The sequence below is a fragment of the Salvelinus fontinalis genome, chromosome 42 (assembly GCF_029448725.1).
Source record: "Salvelinus fontinalis isolate EN_2023a chromosome 42, ASM2944872v1, whole genome shotgun sequence".
In the NCBI taxonomy this organism is placed as follows: Eukaryota; Metazoa; Chordata; class Actinopteri; order Salmoniformes; family Salmonidae; genus Salvelinus; species Salvelinus fontinalis.
Genome location: NC_074706.1, coordinates 22,347,483 through 22,370,959, shown reverse-complemented (window position 1 = coordinate 22,370,959; position 23,477 = coordinate 22,347,483). Strand labels below are relative to the sequence as shown.

The 23,477-nt window shown below is 41.0% G+C and overlaps 1 protein-coding gene across 1 annotated transcript; it reads right to left on the bottom strand.

The window, feature by feature from the left end:
* Window positions 1–988: 988 nt before the first annotated feature.
* LOC129841333 (sodium/potassium/calcium exchanger 2-like) lies at window positions 989–16,135 on the bottom strand. The gene is made up of 10 exons (XM_055909556.1): window positions 15,194–16,135; window positions 13,878–13,940; window positions 5,057–5,089; window positions 3,826–3,949; window positions 3,502–3,594; window positions 3,017–3,087; window positions 2,717–2,854; window positions 2,453–2,542; window positions 1,781–1,947; window positions 989–1,510 (listed from the first exon to the last, which is right to left on the bottom strand). Exons 1-10 carry the CDS (start codon window positions 16,133–16,135, stop codon window positions 1,261–1,263), a joined length of 1,971 nt encoding a protein of 656 aa, XP_055765531.1. The 3' UTR covers window positions 989–1,260.
* Between the last annotated feature and the right edge of the window lie 7,342 nt (window positions 16,136–23,477).

The window sequence follows — 23,477 nt, the reverse complement described above, 5'->3', positions numbered from 1 at the left end:
GAAAAATTATCATTTGTACAGAGTTCACAACCCCCCTTTAGATGTTTTTACACTTCACATCTGCACTGTTTGGGGTTTTAGTCTGGGTTTCTGTATAGCACCTTGTGACATCTGCTGATGTAAAAAGGGCTTTATAAGTACATTTGATTGAAAGGGGTTGTTGTACACCGAAAGTGATTTAATATAGTGTGTGCCTACATCATACGGTGTGCCAAATTTCACACCTGTCGACCATTTTAGCTATTCACATTTGTCATGTTCCACAACTGATTTGCATATAGAATAAGTGGAAGTACTTTTACCGAAAAAAAATGATATTGTTACGTTTTCAACCGTAAAAATGTTGTAGCATTAGGTACAGTAGATTTGCTCAACTGGATTCACCTTAATATTAAGTGTCAAACAAGTTGGAAAAAATATGGGTTGGGGTTAAGAAACAGAAGATAAATGAACATTAGATTTATTATATTATATTTACTTAACAAAACCACCCTCGTCATATTACTATCATTTTCTCTTCATATACACTTTAACCTTTTTCCAAACTTTGCAAGTTCATACAACCATGTACCAGTTATAAACCAAATCAGAACTGTACAAATTTTTGATTTTGATTTTAGAACAAAAACCTTCTGGGTTTTGCAATTTACCATTTGTAATATAAATACATCTGAAAACTAATTTACAAAAATCAAGAAAAACACTTCCGCTTGAGCCGTGCAATCTTCAGACACTTCTCTGGCAGGTTCCACTTTCTGGTTACGACAATGCTGGACCTTTTCCAGAGCTCCACTTCATACAGCCCGTCAATGTTTTTGAGCCCGATTGACAGTTGATACCTGACTAATTCAAATATATTCTCTAATCATATCACATAGTCCTCTGGATTGGAGTAACCAGACATGGTCCCCTACTCTCCATCATAGGTGTGATTAAAATCGCCTGTTTGTCAGCCAACGACGGATTTAAACCAACGGAAGCTCTCGGATGTGGTCATGTGACGTGGAGAGAAACCCACCCCGTTGGGCAGTAGCATCGTGAATCGATCGCTCATCGATAGGTCCGTCTGCCCTGCTCAAAGTTCGCAAATTATAATCTGCAGGTTGTGCTCGGACATTTGAAATCAATCAATCGCGCCAGGCTCGTTTTCTACTGCTCCTCACAACGGAAGCCCCCATTGACAACCGGAGGATTATATGATTGTGTGTGCTGTATGTGTGTGTTTGTGTTTCCAGGGGGTTTGGGGTTGAAGAGGGGCCTTCAGATGGAGATGGGACACACAATGATCTTGTCTTCCAGCATGACGCTGGTTACCAGGAAGAAGATGTATAGTAAAAACATGAGGCCTCCCAGCGACTTGCTCATCTTCCACTTGCAGGAGGCGATGGAGATGATGACGAAGAGCAACATGAGGAAGAGGAGCACGATGGCGCAGAACAGGCCGTTGCTGCTCACCTGCACCGCCTTGAAGTCATTGATTAGGCCGTAGATGAGCCAAGGGAACGGCAGGCTGGATGGGTAGACGGAGAAACATAGAAATCACATGTACCGTTACCGTCTAGAGTAGACTATACGGTGGTAAAGTGAAAACATAGTTACAGTTGATCCTTTGACTTTTTAGGTTGACATTTTCGTCATTCAAAAGAACATAGATCTGTGCAAAACTACTGTAACATTGCAAATGTGGAGCGATAGCGCTTGCCCGAGAAAACATCAAAAGATGACTCATTCATGCAAACAGGAGTTGGAGCATTTTAAATGTGCTTTTAGACCGACTTACCCCACGGTGATGTCAAATATGTTGGAGCCTACAGAGCTGGACACAGCCATGTCACCAAGGCCTTTCCGTGCTACAATGACACTGGTGATTAGATCAGGGATTGAGGTACCAGCTGCTAATATGGTCAATCCCATGATCTCCTCTGTAATCCAGAAGGTCTCTCCAACCTGAGAGTGAAAATGGGTTAACTACATTGTTCAAACAATGACGAAGAATCCGATTTGGCGTTATGACGTCTGGCAATAGACACGGTTGAAACTCAATCGAATGACTGGATCTTGTTTGGATTGGTTGGCTCTTGTTCTATAGTCGAGGTTAACGTTGATCTGACGGGGGAGCTAGTAGGTACAACTGGAAGTAGTTGCTTAGCTGTTAGGATTATGTTTCGTGGTCACACACAGACTGTTATGCTTCCACCATAATCAAAAGACCATAGGTGAGGTGATGTAATGATGGACACATTTTTGGGCCTTATAACAGTCATCTCAATTCTAGAGTAAAGAATCATGCCGGCTCTATTCATGGCATTTCTACCTGCAACGTTCCACAACGTTTTACTTTGGGCCCTCCTGAACGCAACCCTGTCCTGTATCAGGAGTCGAAACGATAAAAACAAACCCTATGTTTTGATTGGCTCAGAATGAGAGTGACAGGTGTCAGGGAGGGGCTTACCTGATGAGCCCACCACACCATGAGGTAGGAGAAGGCAGCAATCCAACAGATTGAACCAATGAAGGTTATGGGGAAGAACTTCGCAGAAGTCTGAAAAAAAAAAAAAAAAAGTTTTCATGAAAACTTTCAATGTCCTTTTGAAGCGTCAGCGTCATAGATTTTCACAAATCAATCAACCAAACAACCTACCTACCAATCAATCAATCGATCATAGCTACACCGCAAATGTTAATGTAGTCTGAGGAGTATAGCAGCTCCACTTACCTCTCTCCTGACATCCGGCAGAGAGAGCCACAAAGGGAAGACGATGGGGAGGATAAGGAGATACGTTATTCGTTTGCGGTTCGTCTCCGGCCACTCCAAACTCAGAGGAGCGTCCTCATCTTCCTCCTCCTCCTCAGCCTACCAAACAGAGAGGGGTAGGGGGTTAGAGAGAAAGAGTGACAGGAATACCAAGGCTATAAAACATATTTGATTGAAACAGAACTCATTTATCCAGTGTGTGTCAGTTACTCTCTTAAACATCATCACTGATTTTGGAGGTATTTAGTAGACAAAGCCTACCGGTCCTATGTCGCCATTCGCAGGCGAAGTGACTTCCACTGTCACGTTGGAACTGTTGGGGATGCTTTTGTCTGCGTAGAGAGACAGAAATAGAGAGAAAGGCCAGGAGTTAGACTTGAAGGAGAGACAGTGAGAGGCACTGGAGGATGTAATGCAATATATATTATGTATATACAGTATATTTAAGCAATAAGGCCTGAGGCGGTGTGGTATATGGACAATATACCACGGCTAAGGGCTGTTCTTAAGCAAATATACCACAAACACCAGAGGTGCCTTATTGATATTATAAACTAGTTACAAATGTAGTTAGAACAGTAAAAATATATGTTTTGTCATACCTGTGGTATACGATCTCATATACCACGGCTTTCAGCCAATCAGCATTCAGGGCTGGAACCACCCAGATTATAATATAGTATATAACACGTATAAAGTATTTTAACATATTTAACATTTACATACATTTAAAATGTAAAGCTCACCTGCGACACCGTTGGGTTTTTCCCCGTCCCCACCACCTTGACATTTCTGTTTGGCCATCTTGTGAAGAATGGATGCCTTCTCTTTGAATCGCCCTGAAACACAATCATTGCTACAGAGAGTCAGTGATGAACCCCAACGATATGAACCTAGCTACGGATTCCCCGCTAATGGAAACATAAAACATTACACATTTTATTTTGTTTCCATTAATGAGAAATTATGAAAACATGTCTAATACAGAAACATATTGAAACAAATACATCAAATATAGATATTGGAAGTGTGTCTATATTGAAGGTGTGTCAAAAAAAACATTGTTTTACCCCCCAGTCCCTCACCCTCACTGAGGGGGTCCAGTGTGTGGATCATGAGCTGGAAGATGCTATTCCTCATCAGGCTGTTGTGGAGGGAGGCTGATGATCCTCCTCTCTGGAGACGGGGCTTGGCCTGCAGTAGAGACCAAGGGCATAGGCTGCTTTAACATCTCTATACCAGATGATCATCTATAGCTTCAATACTAGATCATATATAGCTTCAATACTAGATCACCTATAGTTTCAAAACTAGATCATCTATAGCTTCAATACTAGATCATCTATAGCTTCAAAACTAGATAATCTATAGCTTCAATACTAGATCATCTATAGCTTCAATACTAGATCATCTATAGCTTCAATACTAGATCATCTATAGCTTCAATATTAAATCATCTATAGCTTCAATACTAGATCATCTATAGCTTCAACACGAAATAATCTATATCTTTAATACATAGCTTTAATCTATAGCTTCAATGCATAACTCTAATCTATAGCTTTAGGTGTGGAGTCAATTTGGCTTTCAATTCAGTCAAGTGAACTGAGATTCAATGTATGAATTGAGATTCGATTTTACTTTACTGGTTTGACCCCAACCCTGAACTCACATTGAATCTGTGTCTTTGGTACACAGTGGCGTAACAATGATGCAGTTGAACACAGCGGTACGCACAGTGAATGCACAGTGTGACGTGTCAAGTGCGTGAGTGTCAATAATGAGGGTCTTGTAGCGCAAACCAGCGGCGTATATTTAGAGAGTTGATATATTTAGAGAGTTAGGTCAACTTTTGATCTAATTCTAGACATTCAGTTACATAGCACTGTTTAAATATTGCCCATGTTAATGGGGAGCCAACATGGCTGCCATAGAATGTTGAAGTGTCATGTAAATGCATCATAATGCTCCGTCTAGACATTCAGTTTCATAATATTTGTTTAATATTCCTCAAGTAATGTTAGTGGGGAGCTAACATGGCTGCCATGTTGAATATTGAAGTGTCATGTAAATGTGTCTTAATGAAGAAACGCCATTGGCCCAACACTCTAAACACATGGCTCTGGTGCAAACTAACTGACACATTTGTAGACCTTGATATTTCATTGTTTTCATGCAGCATTGCGTTCTATGGCAACATGCTTTGTGTGCTTGCTTAAGAGCACTGGATATTCAGTACTGTCAATATGACAGTACACGTACAAATACATATTAAGATGCAACAACAGAACATAAACATACCGTCAACTTGTTTTCCTCCTCACCCGTGCTTGCCTTCAAAGGAAAGAAGTAAAGAGAAAGAAATTAATATATGAAGTCACACAAAATCGCACATAAACAGAAAATAGAATCTGCCAAGAAATGCTAGTTATTGACAAGACGATGTAGGCTAATTAATTAAATAATTTATCGTGATGGCTGCTTTTATCAGGATATGAAACTGTCAATAGGCCAGCCAGTTTCAAAATGATCCATAGAGAATGTACAGGTTGTAAGGCAGCTGGGAAGACAAAGCCTTTAAAACCTACAGATGCAGCTCCTTTCATCTAAAGCCAGCAGTTCTTCAGAGGACATATACAGGACAGTTGTGGAGACAGAATCCCATCTACACAACTGTTTGAGAGAGAAATTCAATTGAGAAAGCATACTGATTTTCTGTTTGGAATGTAAGGTACAGTATGATACCATAGCAAGCAGTAGGTTTCCCTGTCTAAAATAGGAAAGCCATTTGTGAAGACTTATTTGAATAGGATACATTGATGAATACTATGGGACATGTATAGCAAAACAGGCTAAGATGACATGGCGTGTTGGGAATGCACAAAGCAAAATATCATATGATTGTATGAGAACATTGGAACATTTGATTTGTGGCGTACATACATGCACACCACTGTTGCACAACGTAACATGCCCGTTCTGTTAACCTCTATAGAGGATTGCTTATGGGTTTTTTCAAATTATATATATATTCTATATCACAAGGACCGTGGTTGAATCTGTGTTTGAAATTCACTGCTCGACTGAAGGACCTTACAGATAATTGTATGTGCGGGGTACAAAGATGTAGACATTCATAAAGCATGTTAAACACTATTATTGAGTCCATGCAACTTATTTTGCACATTTTTGCTCCTGAACTTATTTAGACTTGCCATAACAAAGGGGTTGAGTACTTTTGCTTTTTAATTGATAGAAAAATGGAAAAACATGGACAATATGGTGTAGCATGTAGGCCAGTGACAAAAACATCTACATTTAATCCGTTTTAAATTCAGGCTGTGACATAACAAAATGTGGGAAAAGTCAAGGGGTTTGAATACTTTCTGAAGGCACTGTAAAATCAATGATTTGAAATGAATGAATAACTTCAATTACAACCCTGTGCAAAGACAACAGAACTGTGCAACACCTTAGCAGCTTGCTATGGTCAGACACGTTGTTTTACTACCATAACTGTGTCTCTTCGCACGACAAAACAAGAGACCAGGCAAACATGACATACTAATAATTACCTTTTAAAACATAAGAAGAAACAGCTTGAATTATAGGAGCTAAAAGTCTTGAGTTACAGGAGCAATTTGACTACGCAGACATCGACCAAGTGTTAGCCATACTGTAGTGTTAGCCTAATGTATGTTTGAATTCTAAAACAGATTATGATTACCCACATTTAAAAAAAAAAACTGAATTTCAATTATTTTCTTCAATTAGCTTTGTTGAAAACCCTGAACAGCCCTGTTATTTGTCTACCAGAAAATGGGACAACAATTACACAACCATTTTGTATCAATGTAGACCGAGTCATGTAGTCTAGTTAAGTGCTTCCGTTGGAGTTAGGAGGATCCATCCATAGGCACTAGTAGCCGTCTCTCAAAGTGTTAGCGGATGAGCGTTAGCCATGTGAGCGCCCAAACTAAGGCCTTTCCAGTAAGGCAGGCTAAGGCCTTGTGCTGTGTTTGATTCCCGGCGGTTGACTGTTGCCTAATGCTCACATGGCCCTACAGGTTATACAGGTTATTGGGCATTGAGCCTAATAACCTGCAGAGCATCTGCTGCCGGAGCTTAGGGTTAGGAACGGATGGATTGGCAAGATGAAGAGCTGTTGGAGGTTTGCATTGTGGCCTGGCTTACTGTGGGAGGCAGATAGTCTAGCAGAACATTGGACCAGTAAAGGTCGCTGGTTCGCATCACCGAGCCGACTAGGTGAAAAATCTGCCGATGTGCCCTTGAGCAAGGCAATTAACTAATTTCTCCTGTAAGTTGCTCTGGATAAGAGCGCCTGCTAAATTACTAAAATGTCAAATGTACAGACGTGGTGACTTTTATCCCGTCTGAAACCACAGGTAAAACACCGCCACATAGTCACATTTCCAACCTGTCCCGTTCTCACCACACTGCCCAGTTTGCTTAACAGTTGGTCCGCTGCGTGTAATGTGATCTGAAATGGGCGCCATTATCATAACTAGCACACAAACATTTCACTGCACCTTTTATATCTTTTGTAAACTGTGTATGTGATGAATGCCTTTTATTTTTGATTTGACAGCGACAGGACATAAACACTGACAGTTCTTAACAGAACTCCCACCTAGGTCAGGAGGGGAGTGGGTTTGGAGAATACATTGCTTAGTTATCAGAAACTCAAGGTTTTCGGGGTAGCCACAAATAGGGTAGCAACAAATTGGGTAGACACAATACAAATATGGCAATAATATTTAGCAAATTCATATTTGTTCAACTGAAAAGTAATTGGCCTTATACTAGGCTACAGTTTATAGCATTAACCCTGTACTGCAATAGGCTAAATCAGATTCACACAGAGTGTTTCTTGGTAGTCTTAAACAAATCTACTTTGAAACAAAAGTATAAACCTCACACACATGGTTATGGGCATTAAAAAGACACCTGTACCTGTCACATATAGGGATTAAATGTATTACATTTTGAGTTTGCATCCCAATATTACACTTTATATACATCACATAAGACTTAAATATAACAAAACCATTTGACATAAAGTTTATTTTAATTTTTTATAATGTTGATTAATTATGAAATTATGAAAAATGTTAACAGTCCACCCATGAGGCCACTAGATGGCAATTTGGTCATTTGACTGCAGGAAAGGGATTTATTAAAGAACAAATAATGATTTGACAAATTCTGTAGGCCTATCTAGACAAACATTTTGTGGTGAATTATGTATGAGTCGACATATAAGAACAAATACCAAAAAGGAGCACAGGATGAACTGTGATTAATATCATTATAATAGAGGCTCATCAAATTCATAGTTATTAACTCTTGCCAAAATTATATTATAACAGAGGCATAGATGTCTCTAGGTACAGAATCTGGGTTTGAGTAAACAATGCACTAATGGGTGATCCATTTGCTCCACAAACAGGGTAATGGAAGTTAATTCAAGTTCACTGATTAATAGGGATCTTTACATTCACTGGCATTGTTTTTATATCACGTAGCTTGGGCTCCCTAACTCTCTTTATACCCCTGCAATAACAATGGAAACATACTTATTTTTTTACTTTAAGTACTATTTTCCACAAAGTGTTTTGGCTGTAAAAGCGTATTCAAACACTAGACATGTCCTCGTAGCTTAAACAATATTTACCAAAATGCTGGGGAATGGCTTGGAGAGGGAATTTGCAGGGTTTTCAAACTCTCCATACATGAACATACCTGCAAACACACAAACTGGACATACATACATACACACATATATACACACGCTGTACTATAACAAATATCTGGAAGAGAAATTCAACATATATATATATATATATATAGATATATGAAATGCATATTTTTTTACTTCTTTCAGTGCCTCAATAACAGGAAATAGCTAAGTCTGTAATTCAATCAAACTTGCACTGCAGAGGGTAACTGCACCATTGGAAAGTGCATGCTAGGGAAGGAATGGGAAAGGGGGATATACCTAGTCAGTTGTACAACTGAATGCATTCAACTGAAATGTGTCTTCCGCATTTAACCCAACCCCTCTGAATCAGAGAGGTCCGGGGGGCTGCCTTAATCAACATCCATGTCTTCGGTGCCCGGGGGAACAGTGGGTTAACTGCCTTGTTATCCAATGCGATTAATTAAAGTGTCATTAATTCAAACTGCGAATCAAAATTATCTTTAAGATCTTCATAAGGAACACGTGAAGCTTTCGAAAATAACTATTATTCACAGTATACTGTTGCCGTAAGTTCCATAAGGCAGCCAGCCAGGCAGCCAGCCAGGCAGCCAGCCAGGCAGCCAGCCAGCCAGCCAGCCAGCCAGCCAGCCAGCCAGGGCTTTCTGCAAAGCCGGGAGTTTCTGCAAGTATCCTTGCGAGGCAGAAGTCAATTGTATCCACCTGACCCGCCAAGCTCCCAGACTTAGAGAGGATTAATCCACAGAGATAACCGTATTTAGAACAGTAATTTCAAACCCTTCATGTGAACTCTCATAACAACCTTCACATGTCACAATGTGATGTTTGATTCGACCCTCACACTTTTATTACACTTATTTTGTATTTGGTTGAATATTGGTTGTTACTTGGGTGGGGTTACAACCCTTAAGGGCCCCAGTGTCCATTGGATATAGAAGATCTTGGATATAGAATAACATGTTAAGTGTGTTATCGGTACCTTTTCTTCATGGGAAAGAAGTTAACCCAATCACAATACAAGTACACTTTTAGTTACAATTAATAACAAAGACTTGAGCATAAGCAATATAGACAATACAGACATCAGCTGTTTTTATGGTCTTCCCTATTTCTGAGCCAATGAAACACACTGTAGCTGATTGGCCAGTTGTGGCCCTGGGGTTTAGCACAGGAAGTGAACCCTCACAATAAAGGTAACATTATACTAAAGCAGGGCTCTCCAGCCCTGTTCCTGCTACCCTCCTGTAGGTTTTCACTCCAACCCCAGTTGTAACTAACCTGATTCATCTCATCAACCAGATAATTATTCGAATCAGGTGCGCTTGATTAGGGTTTAACTGAAAACCTACAGGACTGTAGCTCTCCAGGAACAGGGTCGGAGAGCCCTGTACTAAAGATTATGGAAGCATGGTCCACAATCATTTACATGTCATTGAGAAGCATGATTGAAAGGAAAATGTTGATGAAATACGTGAACACTGGTAGTTGCTTTCTATCTAAATCATCAGTGAGGATTTTGCCCTGCAAAATAAGCATGCAGTCTGGTCTCTTGCAGAAAATCTCCGGCAAACACTTCCTAGTGCAGTCAGATCATGCTGGTCAAAAGCTCTTAAATGTGAGTTCCAATGTCCATATTAGCATACTATTTAGAATGCATTCCCAATTCATTGCTTCATTCTAAGTACTGTATGCTAGTGTATTATACTGAACAAAAAATATAAATGGAACATGCAACAATTTCAACTATTTTACTGAGTTACAGTTCATATAAGGAAATCAGTCAATTTAAATAAATAAATTAGGCCCTAATCTATGGATTTCACATGATTGGGGATACAGATATGCACCTGTTTGTCACAGTTACCTTTTAAAAAAAGTAGGGGAGTGGATCAGAAAACCAGACCATTTACCTCATGCAGCGTGACAAATCTCCTTCACATGGCTGTTGATTGTGACCTGTAGAATGTTGTCCCACTTCTGGCTGTGCGAAGTTGCTGGATATTGGCGTGAACTTTGAAAGACGCTGTCATACACATCAATCCAGAGCATCCCGAACATGCTCGATGGGTGACATGTCTGGTGAGTATGCAGGCCATGGAAGAACTGAGACATTTTCAGCTTACAGATCCTTGTGACATGGGGCTGTGCATTATCATGCTCAAACATGAGGGGATGGCGGCGGAAGAATGGCACGACAATGGGCCTCAGGGTCTCGTCACGGTATCTCCGTCAATAAAATGCAATTGTGTTCATTGTCCGTAGCTTATGCCTGCCCATACCATAACCCCACTCTGTTCACAACATTGACATCAGCAAACCGCTCGCCCACACAGCGCCATACACGTGGTCTGCAGTTGTGGAGGCTAGTTGGACGTACGGCCAAATTCTCTAAAACAACATTGGATGCAGCTTTTGGTAGAGAAATTATCATTACATTTCTGCAGAGCACTGTTGGACATTCCTGCAGTCAGCATGCCAATTACACGCTCCCTCAAAACTTGAGACGTCTGTGGCATTGTGCTGTGTGAAAAAGCTACACATTTTACAGTGGGCTTTTATTGTCCCAAGCACAAGGTGCACCTGTGTAATGATCAGGCTGTTTAATCAGCTTCTTGATATGCCCCACCTGTCAGGTGAATGGGTTATCTTGGCAAATTGAGAAATGCTCACCAACAGGGATGTAAACAAATGTGTGCACATCTTTGAGAAATAAGCTTTTTGCGCGTATGGAACATTTCGGGGGTTTCTTTTATTTCAGCTCATGAAACATGAGAACAACACTTTACATGTTGCTTTTACATTTTTGTTCAGTGTGTATATATAGTGGATATAGAGAAACATAATGTGAAAAAGATCCTCTTCTGTTCATTGCTAGTTCTTTGAGTCACTGTAGGCTTCTGTGTCTTTAGTCAGTCAACTGCAGCAGGTTAGTTACATCATGCCCAGGGCTCGATTCCCGATAGCGATGGAACTTATGCTTTGTTCCTAACCAAGTGGGAAGGACGTAATTACCAGTTGTGAAGTCATGAATACAGTTGGACGAATCATGCGTTTACGTGCTTTGAACTTTGTTAAGAAAGGATGATTGGCTAACCATAAACTATAAGTACAGCTATCATTCTTGTAAACAAATGATCGTGTTCCAAAACCATGTTAAAAGATTTCTTTAAAAAAATAATGTTAGTTGTTACATTTAACTGACGAAAATGCAGTTATTGAGGTCATTTCCTTAGTAGGCGACGTCAGAGGTCAGCATGTGGGATAAATTGGAGCTCAGGGATGATAGACAAGTTTCCCACTACTGATTAGGAGTTGGAAGGGAATGTAATTGAAATGTTCCAGTCATATGTGGTAAATACCACCTTCCCAATTGGTTATAATGCAGCATTAGGCTTAGGAGCGTTTTAACAATGCATCGTTCCTATAACAGCTGAAGATCTTATGCGTTTCCCAAAACACCACAACACGTTCAGTGTTGTTGGATCATATGTCGATACCGATAGGATCGAACGAAAGGCAGCACTGCTTTCGGATCAGCTTTGGCCTTTCAAGTCTTACTTTAACAGTATAATTATTCCACAATACTGACAACGGTTCAGCTCCTATATAGATATTATCCCTTATGGCTGCAAAAATTGAGGCCGATTATTCTAATGCTAACCCTATACCAATGCACTAGATCACAAATTAGGTATTGCGCACATGTTGTTACACAACATTAACTATACTGACGCAATTACATACAGTAGCCTAGAATTAGCACAAAAAAAACTCAGTTGATTGAACATTAAATTGATGTCAATATGGTTTAAATATACAGGTCTTTACTGTACTTATATTTTAATTCAGTCATCTTGATTTTCAATTAAGAATATTTTTATCCCTTGCTTGTTTGTAACAATTGCAAAAACATTGGCAAATTTGTAACTGAAGTTATCGGCGGCTGGTCACAGAAGATACAGATAGGCCTAAACATATTGATGCTATGTTTAGTGTAGATCTTCTGTGTATAAAGTAACGGAGAATGGCAAATACGCATCTAACGACACACTTAGCTGTTGTACGAGTGGTCTGGAGGAAGTTGGTAAATAATGAGCGTTTTCAAGTGCAACTTTACTAACGATGGTTTTGGGAAACAGCTCACTGCTTTAACGATGCTCCTACGAAGGTTCTAACAATGAACTTAGCCTTGAGATGCTTTTGGGAAACTGGGCCCAGCCCAGGAGTCAGTCGCAATATATTTGCTGTCGTCACAAATTGTAATCAGATAAGGGTTTAAGAAGGATTGGAGTCTTAGAATAATCAAGTATGGTGAGTTCTTCCTGACTTCCTGACTTCCACCATCTTACATATATATACATCTCTCTCTCTCTCTCTCTCTCTCTGCATATATATATATAGCTTGGGTTAAGAACACAGACTACTCTGAATGACAAAACAATAAACACAATTGGTTAAAAAAAAATGTTTTTAACTTTTCCAAGTGTTGAGTGAGTTTTGCTCTCCACACCAGCAGTAGCACCTGGCTAAAATTACCTGTGGTAAATGGATTGGAGGATTTGCAGAGGGATTACTTAAGAACTACAGACATATGAGGGCAAGCAAGTCGTACATCATGTGCTGGCTGGTTAACAAAAAGCCCTAAGGAGTCAGACCAGTACAAGGATGAGAGACTCCCTGTGAACAGGGCAGTTTTTCTCAGAAGGAGGGAATACAAACAGAGTTTTTATATCCCCTTGATGATAGAAATAGTAATCACCTCTTCAAGTTGGGTTTAATAATGGCACTTGCATCTCACCGTTAAGATCCGAGGTGTAAACTGAACGTACCACACATCAAATAACTACTGATCAGATACTGTATGTTATGTAAAGATGTAAGAGTACCACACATCAAATAACTACTGATCAGATACTGTATGTTATGTAAAGATGTAAGAGTACCACACATCAAATAACTACTGATCAGACACTGTATGTTATGTAAAGATGTAAGAGACAAGTTTGCCGCTACCCCCTAATTGTTGCTGTCACTACAACATTGGTTCTTATATAAAGAAAAAAATGTGGCTCGTAATTTATTTATCATTAATTAATTGAAATAAGTATTTTTAAAGTACTGCTTGCTGGAATCATATATCAAACCTCATCGCTAGGTTTTTCTTTACAATATCTAGTGTCTCAATGTGGTGAGACGATGATAATGATTAGTACGTATGGATATTATTTTCTTCTCAATGCCAAATGCAGGCCTATAATCTAGTCCAAGTTGCACAGTAGTGTTAAAGTAGAAACCCCTGAAGATCTGGAATTGGGATGCAATGCAAGTCAAAAGCTACAGGTAAGCCCTAACAATCACAGCCAACATCCAGCTAGGGTTCACCTGGGCTCCGTAAGAGTGTGACTCTGAGTATATAACATCTGAGAGCAATGAATCAGACTCCAACTGAAGACAAAGACAAGAACACAGCATGTTGGACACGTGTAGGAGATACGTCACAACAGTAGAGTTTTGAATGATAATGATGCCGTTTTTTTTTTGTATTTATTCTATCTTTATCTGTACACGTCAATTTATTTGCTGTGTCTTTTGGGGTTGGCCCTAAATGTTTGATCCCACGGAAATGCATGTATAGCCTCCTTAAAATCTGAAGTTGGGTTGGTGTTGTTTTTTGACATTAGGGCCAGCATTGCTTTAGAATTACTAGCTAGCCGATCTTGATAATAAAGTCATGGTGTTTAGCACATGCGGGAGTTTCATGAAAACGGTGAATGCTCAAGCTACTTTAGCCTACTGTCTTTAGCTCAACTCTGGCCATGAAGAGATGTTGAATGAATACAGCTGTTGAGAAGTTGGTTCAAGGGGACACACTGTGCAGTGCACATTGTTGGGCCTATCCACTCAAACGTGTCTATCCTTTGAAGAAATGTGGCCACACCCAAACTACCCTCTGGAGCCATGGTGAAAATAAAAATTGGAATCTTCAACCATTGAGACCTCGTCAGAGTAACCACCCTCCCCCATTTGCAGCCCGTTACAGATATTGACAGTTGGTTGGTTCCAATGTTTAAAACTCCCACAGATAACCACAGACCACTGAATTCAGTATACCAGTTAACGTGTAACCGATTTCCTGTAGGTCGATGAATGTCGAAGTTAATGACAAAGTTAATAAATGGTGTGTAATTACAGTATCCATCATCAAGAAGATAAAAAGTCTACATATTTATTTCTTAAATGGCATATAAATATTTCCTAAACATTGGTTGTGTAAATGTGTCTTGTGTACAGTAATATGTTTAAAACATTTAAGGGAAAACTAGATTGTGTAACGTCAGTTGACTGACTACTACGATTGCTGTATGTATGGTGAGCCAGCTTTGCAAAGGGCTAGAGGCCTGGTATTTAATATGGGAGTGGATGGAAGACTCCATGGAGCGACCTGCTTGGTGGTTTGACTTAGTCATCACGAATAGGGAGGGCCATCTCTGTGTGGCCATGCACAGGTGACATGCAGCTAAACGCAATGTTAATCCCTGGGCAGGCAGAGGTTTTTGGCGTCTGTCCGTCTACCTGGCCCACAGGATGACTTTTAAATACCCTTCCCTTACGCTGCACGCGAGTACCCTCCTGCCAAAAGCAAACGGAACGTGAGTTAAGAATACATCTGGGGAGGAAAAGGTGGCGGGAAAACTCACCTTAGGAGCGGCCTCCACCTCTTCCACTTGATTCTGGCCCAATTTCCTCTTTATGAAGGTCTCTACATCTGCATTGAACTTCATAAATGTCACATAACTCAAGTAGCACATCAGCAAGGCGATACTTTCCCACAGAAAGATCTGGTTATCCAAAAAGAACAGGATGAGCATCAACAGACCAATGATGTAGAAGGAGACGTCTCTAAAGAGGGGCCACCAGGTCAACTGGAGAACCTCCCTGGAGAACAACGCGCACATCCCGATGACAAACAGGATGTTGAACACGGCCGAACCCACAATGGTTCCTATGCCCACGTTGCTGTGGGAGATGAACACCCCGATGACGGAGGTGAAGAGTTCCGGGGCAGAACCCCCGGCCGCCATGAAGGTTGCCCCGGCAACGTCGTCCGAGATCTGTAGTTTCTCCGTGATCACAGTCAGGGCCGGGACAAAGAACTCGTCGCACACAATGGCTAAGGCGATGAACATGTACAACATCCCAAACATGTGCAGACAGACGGCCCCCTGCCTTCTCTCCTCCAGGTTGAAGAGATCTGTGGGGTAGTCCCCCGGGTTCATCTCATCCATGGAAGACTTCATGGCCACGGGCATGTCCTCCATCATAGAGACGTTGTGGCCTCCCTGGTGCTTGGTGGTGAGCAGAGTTCTGTGGGGGGCCGACTGCAGTAGGTCTCCCCCGGACATAGCAGCGGGGGAGGAGGAAATTAGATCAACCCCATTTCCATTAAGCCCAGTAGAAGAAGTAGTCCACTGGAAGGCACCCAATGAGAAGACTGTGCTGAGGGTCACGATGCTGAGGACGAAAGCTAGAATCCTTATGGGCCTCAGTTTTCTCCGGACGTGGAGGTAGTGATGCCTTCTGCTCAGGGGGAAGGACTCCTTCTGGGACCCCATGTCAGCACCTGGGAGCATCAGTTCCATCGCTGTTGCATAGGTGGAGGCTGAGGCTCAGGCTGGCTGTGAGGCTGCTCTGGCTCTGGCTGGTTTAGCACGAGCGCTTGCCTTACAGTGTCGAGGAGAGCATAGTCCTCTAAACACAACAACCGACGGGCCCCTGATGTTCTCCAGGGTCTGGGGCATATAAAGGTTTCCTCATATTAGTGTCTGGAAAACACAAACGGGGAAGAGAGAGGATTATTACAAGGTAAATCATCACTCACATCTGTAGAAATATCAACAGGTGCAATGTGAACCTTAGTTTAGACTAAGTTCTAGGCCTAGGTCTAGATTTATATACACTGAGTGTACAAAACATTAAGAACACCTGCTCTTTCCATGACAGACTGACCAGGTGAAATCTATGATCCCTTATTGATGTCACTTGTTAAATCCACTTCAATCAGTGTAGATGAAGAGTTGGAGACAGGTTAAAGAAGTATTTTAAAGCCTTGAGACAATTGAGAGGTATTGAGAGGTATTATGGTAGTAGGTGTCAAGAACTAAAACGCTCAGCAGTTTCTTGTGTATCAAGAATGATCCGCCACCCAAAGGACATCCAGCCAACTTGACACAACTGTGGGAAGCATTGGAGTCAACATGGGCCAACATCCCTGTGGAACGCTTTCGACACCTTGTAGAGTCCATGCCCCAACGAATTGAGGCTGTTCTGAGGGCCAAAGGGGAGTGGGGATAAAATGCAATGTTAGGAAGGTGTTCTTAATGTTTTGTACACTCAGTGTACAAGCCCTGTGTCTCAACATTTACTGTACACCTACCTAGGACCAGTAAGCTATAGGCCTAGTCCTTCTTTCTTTGAATTCCGCTTTAATCAAAATTGGCAAGTTACCACAGGCTAAATTGGTTTTAGGGATTATTCAGCGCTATCCCAGGGACCGGTGCCGCTCACGGACCAGGGCTTGAGAAACACTGCGATAGATCACTATTGTCTGTCCAATCTAATGTATATACTCTAGTTGGTGTGTTTGTACGTAACCATAAATGAAATACAGCTGTCTTACCTTACAGATTAATCCTACCCAGTTATCTCTAATATTTGTAAACTCGCTGATTTTAAAAAGCCTGTGCTGTTGAAAATCAAATCTCAAATCTCTGAATGGCATTCTCACATAAATCAATATCATTGCTTAATGAAACATAATAGATATTGATTTTGAAATATGAGCACTTTGCATGAAGCAAATGATTTCAAATACAGTCGGTTGACTTTATTACAGTTTGATTTCTCCATGTACCTGTATCAGTACCCACAAGCTTTGCTTAGCCTAGGCTATTATGGTTATCAAAACCTTGGGAAAGTATCTTAAAAATCTTTCCAATATCTTTAAAACATGCACCTATTCGTGTGGTTATGACACAGCAGATATCTAAAAGCAGAAGTCGTGTGTTAGGTGAGGTGATAGGTGATAGCTGTTTAGAATTGTTAAGCCAATTATGCTCATTTAATACCTCCAAGCTTACAGTTCACATTTTTTTTTTACTTGCAATTTCCTCCAATGATAAGACTCAAAAGGAATGTAAAACATTGTAAACAGCAAATATATCCTTAGATCAAAAATGAGCCCTATTCTGTTGCATAGTTGCAGAACACAGACCAAAGCCAATCAACTAACCACCTAGTTCATCTTGCAAGCCACCATCCAAACCAATGCAATATCAAATGCAAAAATATCTTCAGAACAAAAATAAATCCTCACAAAACAATGCATAACAATTGAAACAAAAGTAATAATTTACCACACTTGCAGTCTCCTGTTGGATGTTGTACAGAAGAAAAAAAGGTAGGTGGTGAGGAATTTGCCAGTAAAGCCAATCCTGATTGACAAGTTCCTGTAGGCTCCAACTGTAGACTGTGAATAGCTAATGTAAATCTGCTCTAACATTTCCTTAGCACCGAAGGGGTGGAGCTTACAGACACGAACAGTCAATCCTGTGGTGAGGTGACTCCTCCCCCTCTACCTTGAGTACCTGCCTACCCGGCCACGTGACAGGAATCAACCTCTTCTGTCTTTATTTGACTTGAGGTGAAAACGTGAGATCATGTTGCTAGAAAGACCAGAACCCAACCCTATTGATAGGCCTTATCCTACCAGGCCATTTTTATTGTAGCTTGGCCTCAAAGACTAGATGTAACATAGTCAATGTAAATCTATGGCTCTCAACTTGGTATCATATGTTATGTTTGGTATGGTTACATAAGACAGTTTGTATAGTGTAATAACCAAAAGAGCTCTACCAGTAGGTTGATACACATACACTAAATGACCAGTATGCGGACACCTGCTCGGCGAACATCTCATTCCAAAATCATGATCATTAATATGGAGTTGGTGACCCTTTTACTGCTATAACCGCCTCCACTCTTCTGGGAATGCTTTGCACTAGATGTTGGAACATTGCGATGGGGATTTGCTTCCATTCAGCCACAAGAGCATTAGTGAGCACTGATGTTGGGCGATTAGGCCTGGCTCACAATCTGCGTTACAGTTCCTCCCAAAGGTTTTCAATGGGTTTGAGGTCAGGGCTCTGTGCAGGCCAGTCAAGTTCTTCCACACCGATCTCGACAAACCATTTGTGTATGGACCTCACTTTGTGCACGGGGGTATTGTCATGCTGAAACAGGAAGGAGCCTTCCCCAAATGGTTGCCACGAAGTTGGAAGCACAGAACTGTCCAGAATGTCATTGTATGCTGTAGAGTTAAGATTTTCCTTCACTGGAACTAAGGGGCCTAGCCCAAACCATAAAAAACAGCCCCAGACCGTTATTCCTCCTCCACCAAACTTTACAGTTGGCACTATGCATTGGGGCAGGTAGCATTCTCCTGGCATCCTCCAAACCCAGATTGGTGAAGCGTGATTCATCACTCCAGAGAACGCTATTCCACTGCTCCAGAGTCTTTACACCACTCCAGCCGAGGCTTGGCATTGCGCATGGTGATCTTAGGCGTGTGCGGATGCTCAGCCATGGAAACCCATTTCGTGAAGCTCCTGGCGTTGCTTCCAGAGGCATTTTGGAACTCGGTAGTGAGCGTGCGCATCAGCACTCGACGGCCCCGTTCTGTAAGCTTTTGTGGCCTACCACTTCGCAGCTGAGCCATTGTTGCTACTAGACGTTTCCACTTCACAATAACAACATTTACAGTTGACCACCGCAGCTCTAGCAGGGCATACATTTTACGAATTGACTTGTCTATGAAGATTGCATGGCTGTGTGCTCGATTGTATACACCTGTCAGCAACGGGTGTGGCTGAAATAGCCGAATCCACTAATTTGAAGGGGTGTCCACATACTTGTATATACAGTGCATTCGGAAAGTTTTCAGAAACTCTTCCCTTTTTCCACATTTTGTTAAGTTACAGCCTTATTCTAATATGGATTAAAAACAAAAAAAATCATCATCAATCTACACACAATTCCCCATAATGACAAAGCAAAAATAGGTTTTAAATACTTTTTGCAAATATATTACAATAAAAACCAGAAATACCTTATTTACATAAGTATTCAGACCCTTTGCTATGAGACTCGAAATTGAGCTCAGGTACATCCTATATAGACAGGTGTGTGCCTTTCCAAATCATGTCCAATCAATTGAATTTACCACAGGTGGACTCCAATCAAGTTGTAGAAACATCTTAAGGATGATCAATCGAAGCAGATTTGGGCGAACGTTCACCTTCCAATAGGACACAGGTGTCAAACTCATTCCACGGGGGGCCGAGTGTCTGCGGGTTTTCGCTCCTCCCTTATACTTGATTGATGAATTAACATCACTAATTAGTTAGTAACTCCCCACACCTGGTTGTGTAGGGCTTTATTGAAAGGGAAAAACAAAAACCTGCAGACACTAGGCCCTCCGTGGAATGAGTTTGACACCCCTGCAATAGGACAACGACCATAAAGCACACAGCCAAGACAACGCAGGAGTGGCTTTGGGACAAGTCTCTGAATGTCCTTGAGTGGCCCAGCCAGTGCCTGGACTTGAACCCGATCAAACATCTCTAGAGAGACCAGAAAATAGCTTTGTAGTGACACTCCCCATCCAACCTGACAGAGCTTGAGAGGATCTGCAGAGAAAAATGGGATAAAACCCCCCAAATAAAGGTGTGCCAAGCTTCTAGCATCATACCCAAGAAGACTTGAGCCTGTAATCACTGCCAAAGGGGCTTCAATAAAGTACTGAGTAAAGGGTCTGAATACCCAGAGTCAGATGAACTCATGGATACCATTTGTATGTCTCTGTGTCCAGTATGACTGAAGTTAGAGGTAGTTTCATGAGCCATTGCTAACTAGCATTAGCGCAATGACTGGAAGATTATAGCGCAATGACTGGAAGTCTAATCTTCCAGTCATTGCGCTAGCGCTAGTTAGTAATTTCCTTCAAACTGCACGCAGATACATAAAAATGGTATCCACGAGTTCATCTGACTCTGGGGAAGTAGATAAAGGGCCTCATTGCCAAAATCCCGAAGTATCCCTTTAAGTAAGCCTTGTCTGAGCCAGAAGGGCCTAAAGGGCAGGAGCCTATCTCCTGATTGCTTTATCTACCTTTAGTTGAAAGCACTGACTGTAAGTCGCTTTGGATAGAGCGTCTGCTAAACGACCAAAATGTAAATGTACTACAATTGTTGCACATTTTCAAAGACATAGCTTTCGGTAAAGGAAATGTTTATTATGTTTTCTGTGGTAACATCAGTGGACTTTAGACTCATTATAAAGGAAAATAAAAGAATATCTGGTTTAAAATACAACGTCACCAAGACTTAAAAGCCACACTGTGTTCGCTATAGACCTACAGTACCAGTCCATGTGTAGAATTGGGCATCTGTCAAAGACCTGTCCTTACGGAGGCTCATTGTCAAATGGCGCTGTAGGTAAGCAAACTCAGGGATGGACAGAGGGCAGGAGGGGGGGTAGTATTATAATCCTTTCAACAGCTTCTTCTTTTTCTTCTTCTTCTGGAGACTAAAGCTTGTGGTGGTGAGGTCAGGCTAAACACGTGAGCCATTAGTGATGTAATGCTCTGCTGCCTCTCTGCTGAAGGTGAGCTCAACTTATCTGACCTGTACTGGCTCTCTTCAGGTCTCTCTCTTGTCCCCCTCCCCCCACGGCCCCTTACATAGGCAGGCCGTGAGGCAGCAGTTAGCCATCACCTGTTAGAAAGGTAGAATGAGGTAAAGAAGACGGGACATACATGTTTGTTCTACTGTGTGCCTGTTCTTTGGCTGTGAACCTGTTAGCTGTACAATTGCATGCATATGGATTTCAGTACAGGAACCGTGAGCCTTTTGACACAGAAATCTTTACAGAATTAATACATTACATGGTTTTCAAACCTGCTCCAAAGGATCGGTGGGTCCCCCACGGGACGGTTGAGCTAACGTAGGCTAATGCGATTAGCATGAGGTTGTAAGTAACAAGAACATTTCCCAGGACATAGACATATTTGACATTGGCAGAAAGCTTAAATTCTTGTTAATCTAACTGCACTGTCCAATTTACAGTAGCTATTACAGTGAAATAATACCATGCTATTGTTTGAGGAGAGTGCACACTTTTGAACTTGAAAAGTTATTAATAAACAAATGAGGCACATTTGGGCAGTCTTGAAACAACATTTTGAACAGAAATGCAACGGTTCATTGGATCAGTCTAAAACTGTGCACATACACTGCTGCCATCTAGTGGCCAAAATCTAAATTGCACCTGGGCTGGAATAATACATTATGGCCTTTCTCATGCATTTCAAAGATGATGGTACGATTCTAGCTTTTTTAAATGGTTGGTTTTTTCTTTGTATTATCTTTTACCATATCTAATGTGTTATATTCTCCTACATTCCTTTCACATTTCCATAAACTTCAAAGTGTTTCCTTTGAAATGGTATCAAGACTATGCATATCCTTGCTTCGGGGACTGAGCTACAGGCAGTTAGATTTGGGTATGTAATTTTAGGCGAAAATTGAAAAAAAGGGGTGGATCCTTGATTAAATGCTCTTGTCTATTACCATGCCGAGATAAAATAATATGCTCATGACTTTTATAAGTGTACGAAGGCACTGTATAGCAGAAGTATAGGACAGAAGTGTAGTAGAGAAGGGCACTAGTTACAGGAGGCTGGTGAGGGGAGGATGGCTCATAATAAGGGAATGGAATGGTATGGTATCAAACACATGGAAACCATGTGCTTGATACCATTCATTCCATTCCAGACGGTATTATGAGCCCGTCCTCCCCAATTAATGTGCCACCAGGCACCTGTGGTACTAGCATACAGCTAAACTACTTTACAGGTTAGGTTACTTTGAAGCTGACCTTGGTTAGGCCTATGAAACCGGCCATCACGGCTATATTAAGACGAACCAAGGCAGGCTAAATATATTACATAACAGGCTAAATTGTCATTTAAGGTAGAACTCTTATAATGCTCAAACTGAGGTGTTACAGGATTCTTATTTTCCTTTAAATGTGAAATGATATTAATAATTTTTTAAAATAATTTTGTTTTTAGAGGCATATAAGGTCAATGCCAATTTGTCAATCCCAAGGGTTCGAAAGTTACTACATGAAGCAATGATATTATTGACATTGGGACCACAAGCACATGGAATACCGATATAGCCCACCCTTAAGTCTCCATTTAACACTGAATTGAACTGTCTTCTATTAGTGATCCCATAAAAGACTGTTATTCTTCTAATATACGGGGGAATATAGTCTATATTGCAGTGTATTGGCAGCGCTTGCCATGATACCCTGAAAAGAGTAATAGATTAATGCAACTCTGTGAAAATGAGATTAAGATCGGTAATGACTAAAGCTCCTGTGCTGCACTGCTTTAAATAGATGCTAAGCATTGTGTATGGACACCCTTAATTAATGGGTTACTGCAGTGGTTAATCAAACTTTTTTAGCTGGGACCCTATTTTTCCGCCAGAATTTTTGGGGACCCTATTCCGCCCCAAATCATATGACACAGCCTAAAATCAGTCAATTTTGATTTTTACATCAACAAATAACCTTAAATTCATTACATTTTCATCTCTTATTAAAATGAAATACATTTACTCAATAAAATGTCATTTTTAAAATGATATTTCTCAAAAACGTTTGTATATTGTCGCATCTAATAATCTGTACTCTTAATGTTCTGTTCCTTTAAAAAATCAATATATGTATTGTTTTTTTGGGCCACCCCACTGCAGTTCCCCCAGTGGGGTCGTGACCCCTACTTTGGTTACTGTGAGAATGACCCTATGTTGCTAGGTGGGAACCATTACCAGATTAGCCTATCTATGGGGTGGC

Coding starts and splice junctions, on each gene's coding strand:
- LOC129841333 (XM_055909556.1), bottom strand. CDS start 16,135: ATGGAACTGATGCTCCCAGGTGCTGACATGGGGTCCCAGAAGGAGTCC. Junction 13,941..15,193: donor AGGTGGAGGCCGCTCCTAAG/GTGAGTTTTCCC, acceptor CTTTGTCTTCAG/TTGGAGTCTGATTCATTGCT. Junction 1,511..1,780: donor ATATTTGACATCACCGTGGG/GTAAGTCGGTCT, acceptor CTACCCATCCAG/CCTGCCGTTCCCTTGGCTCA.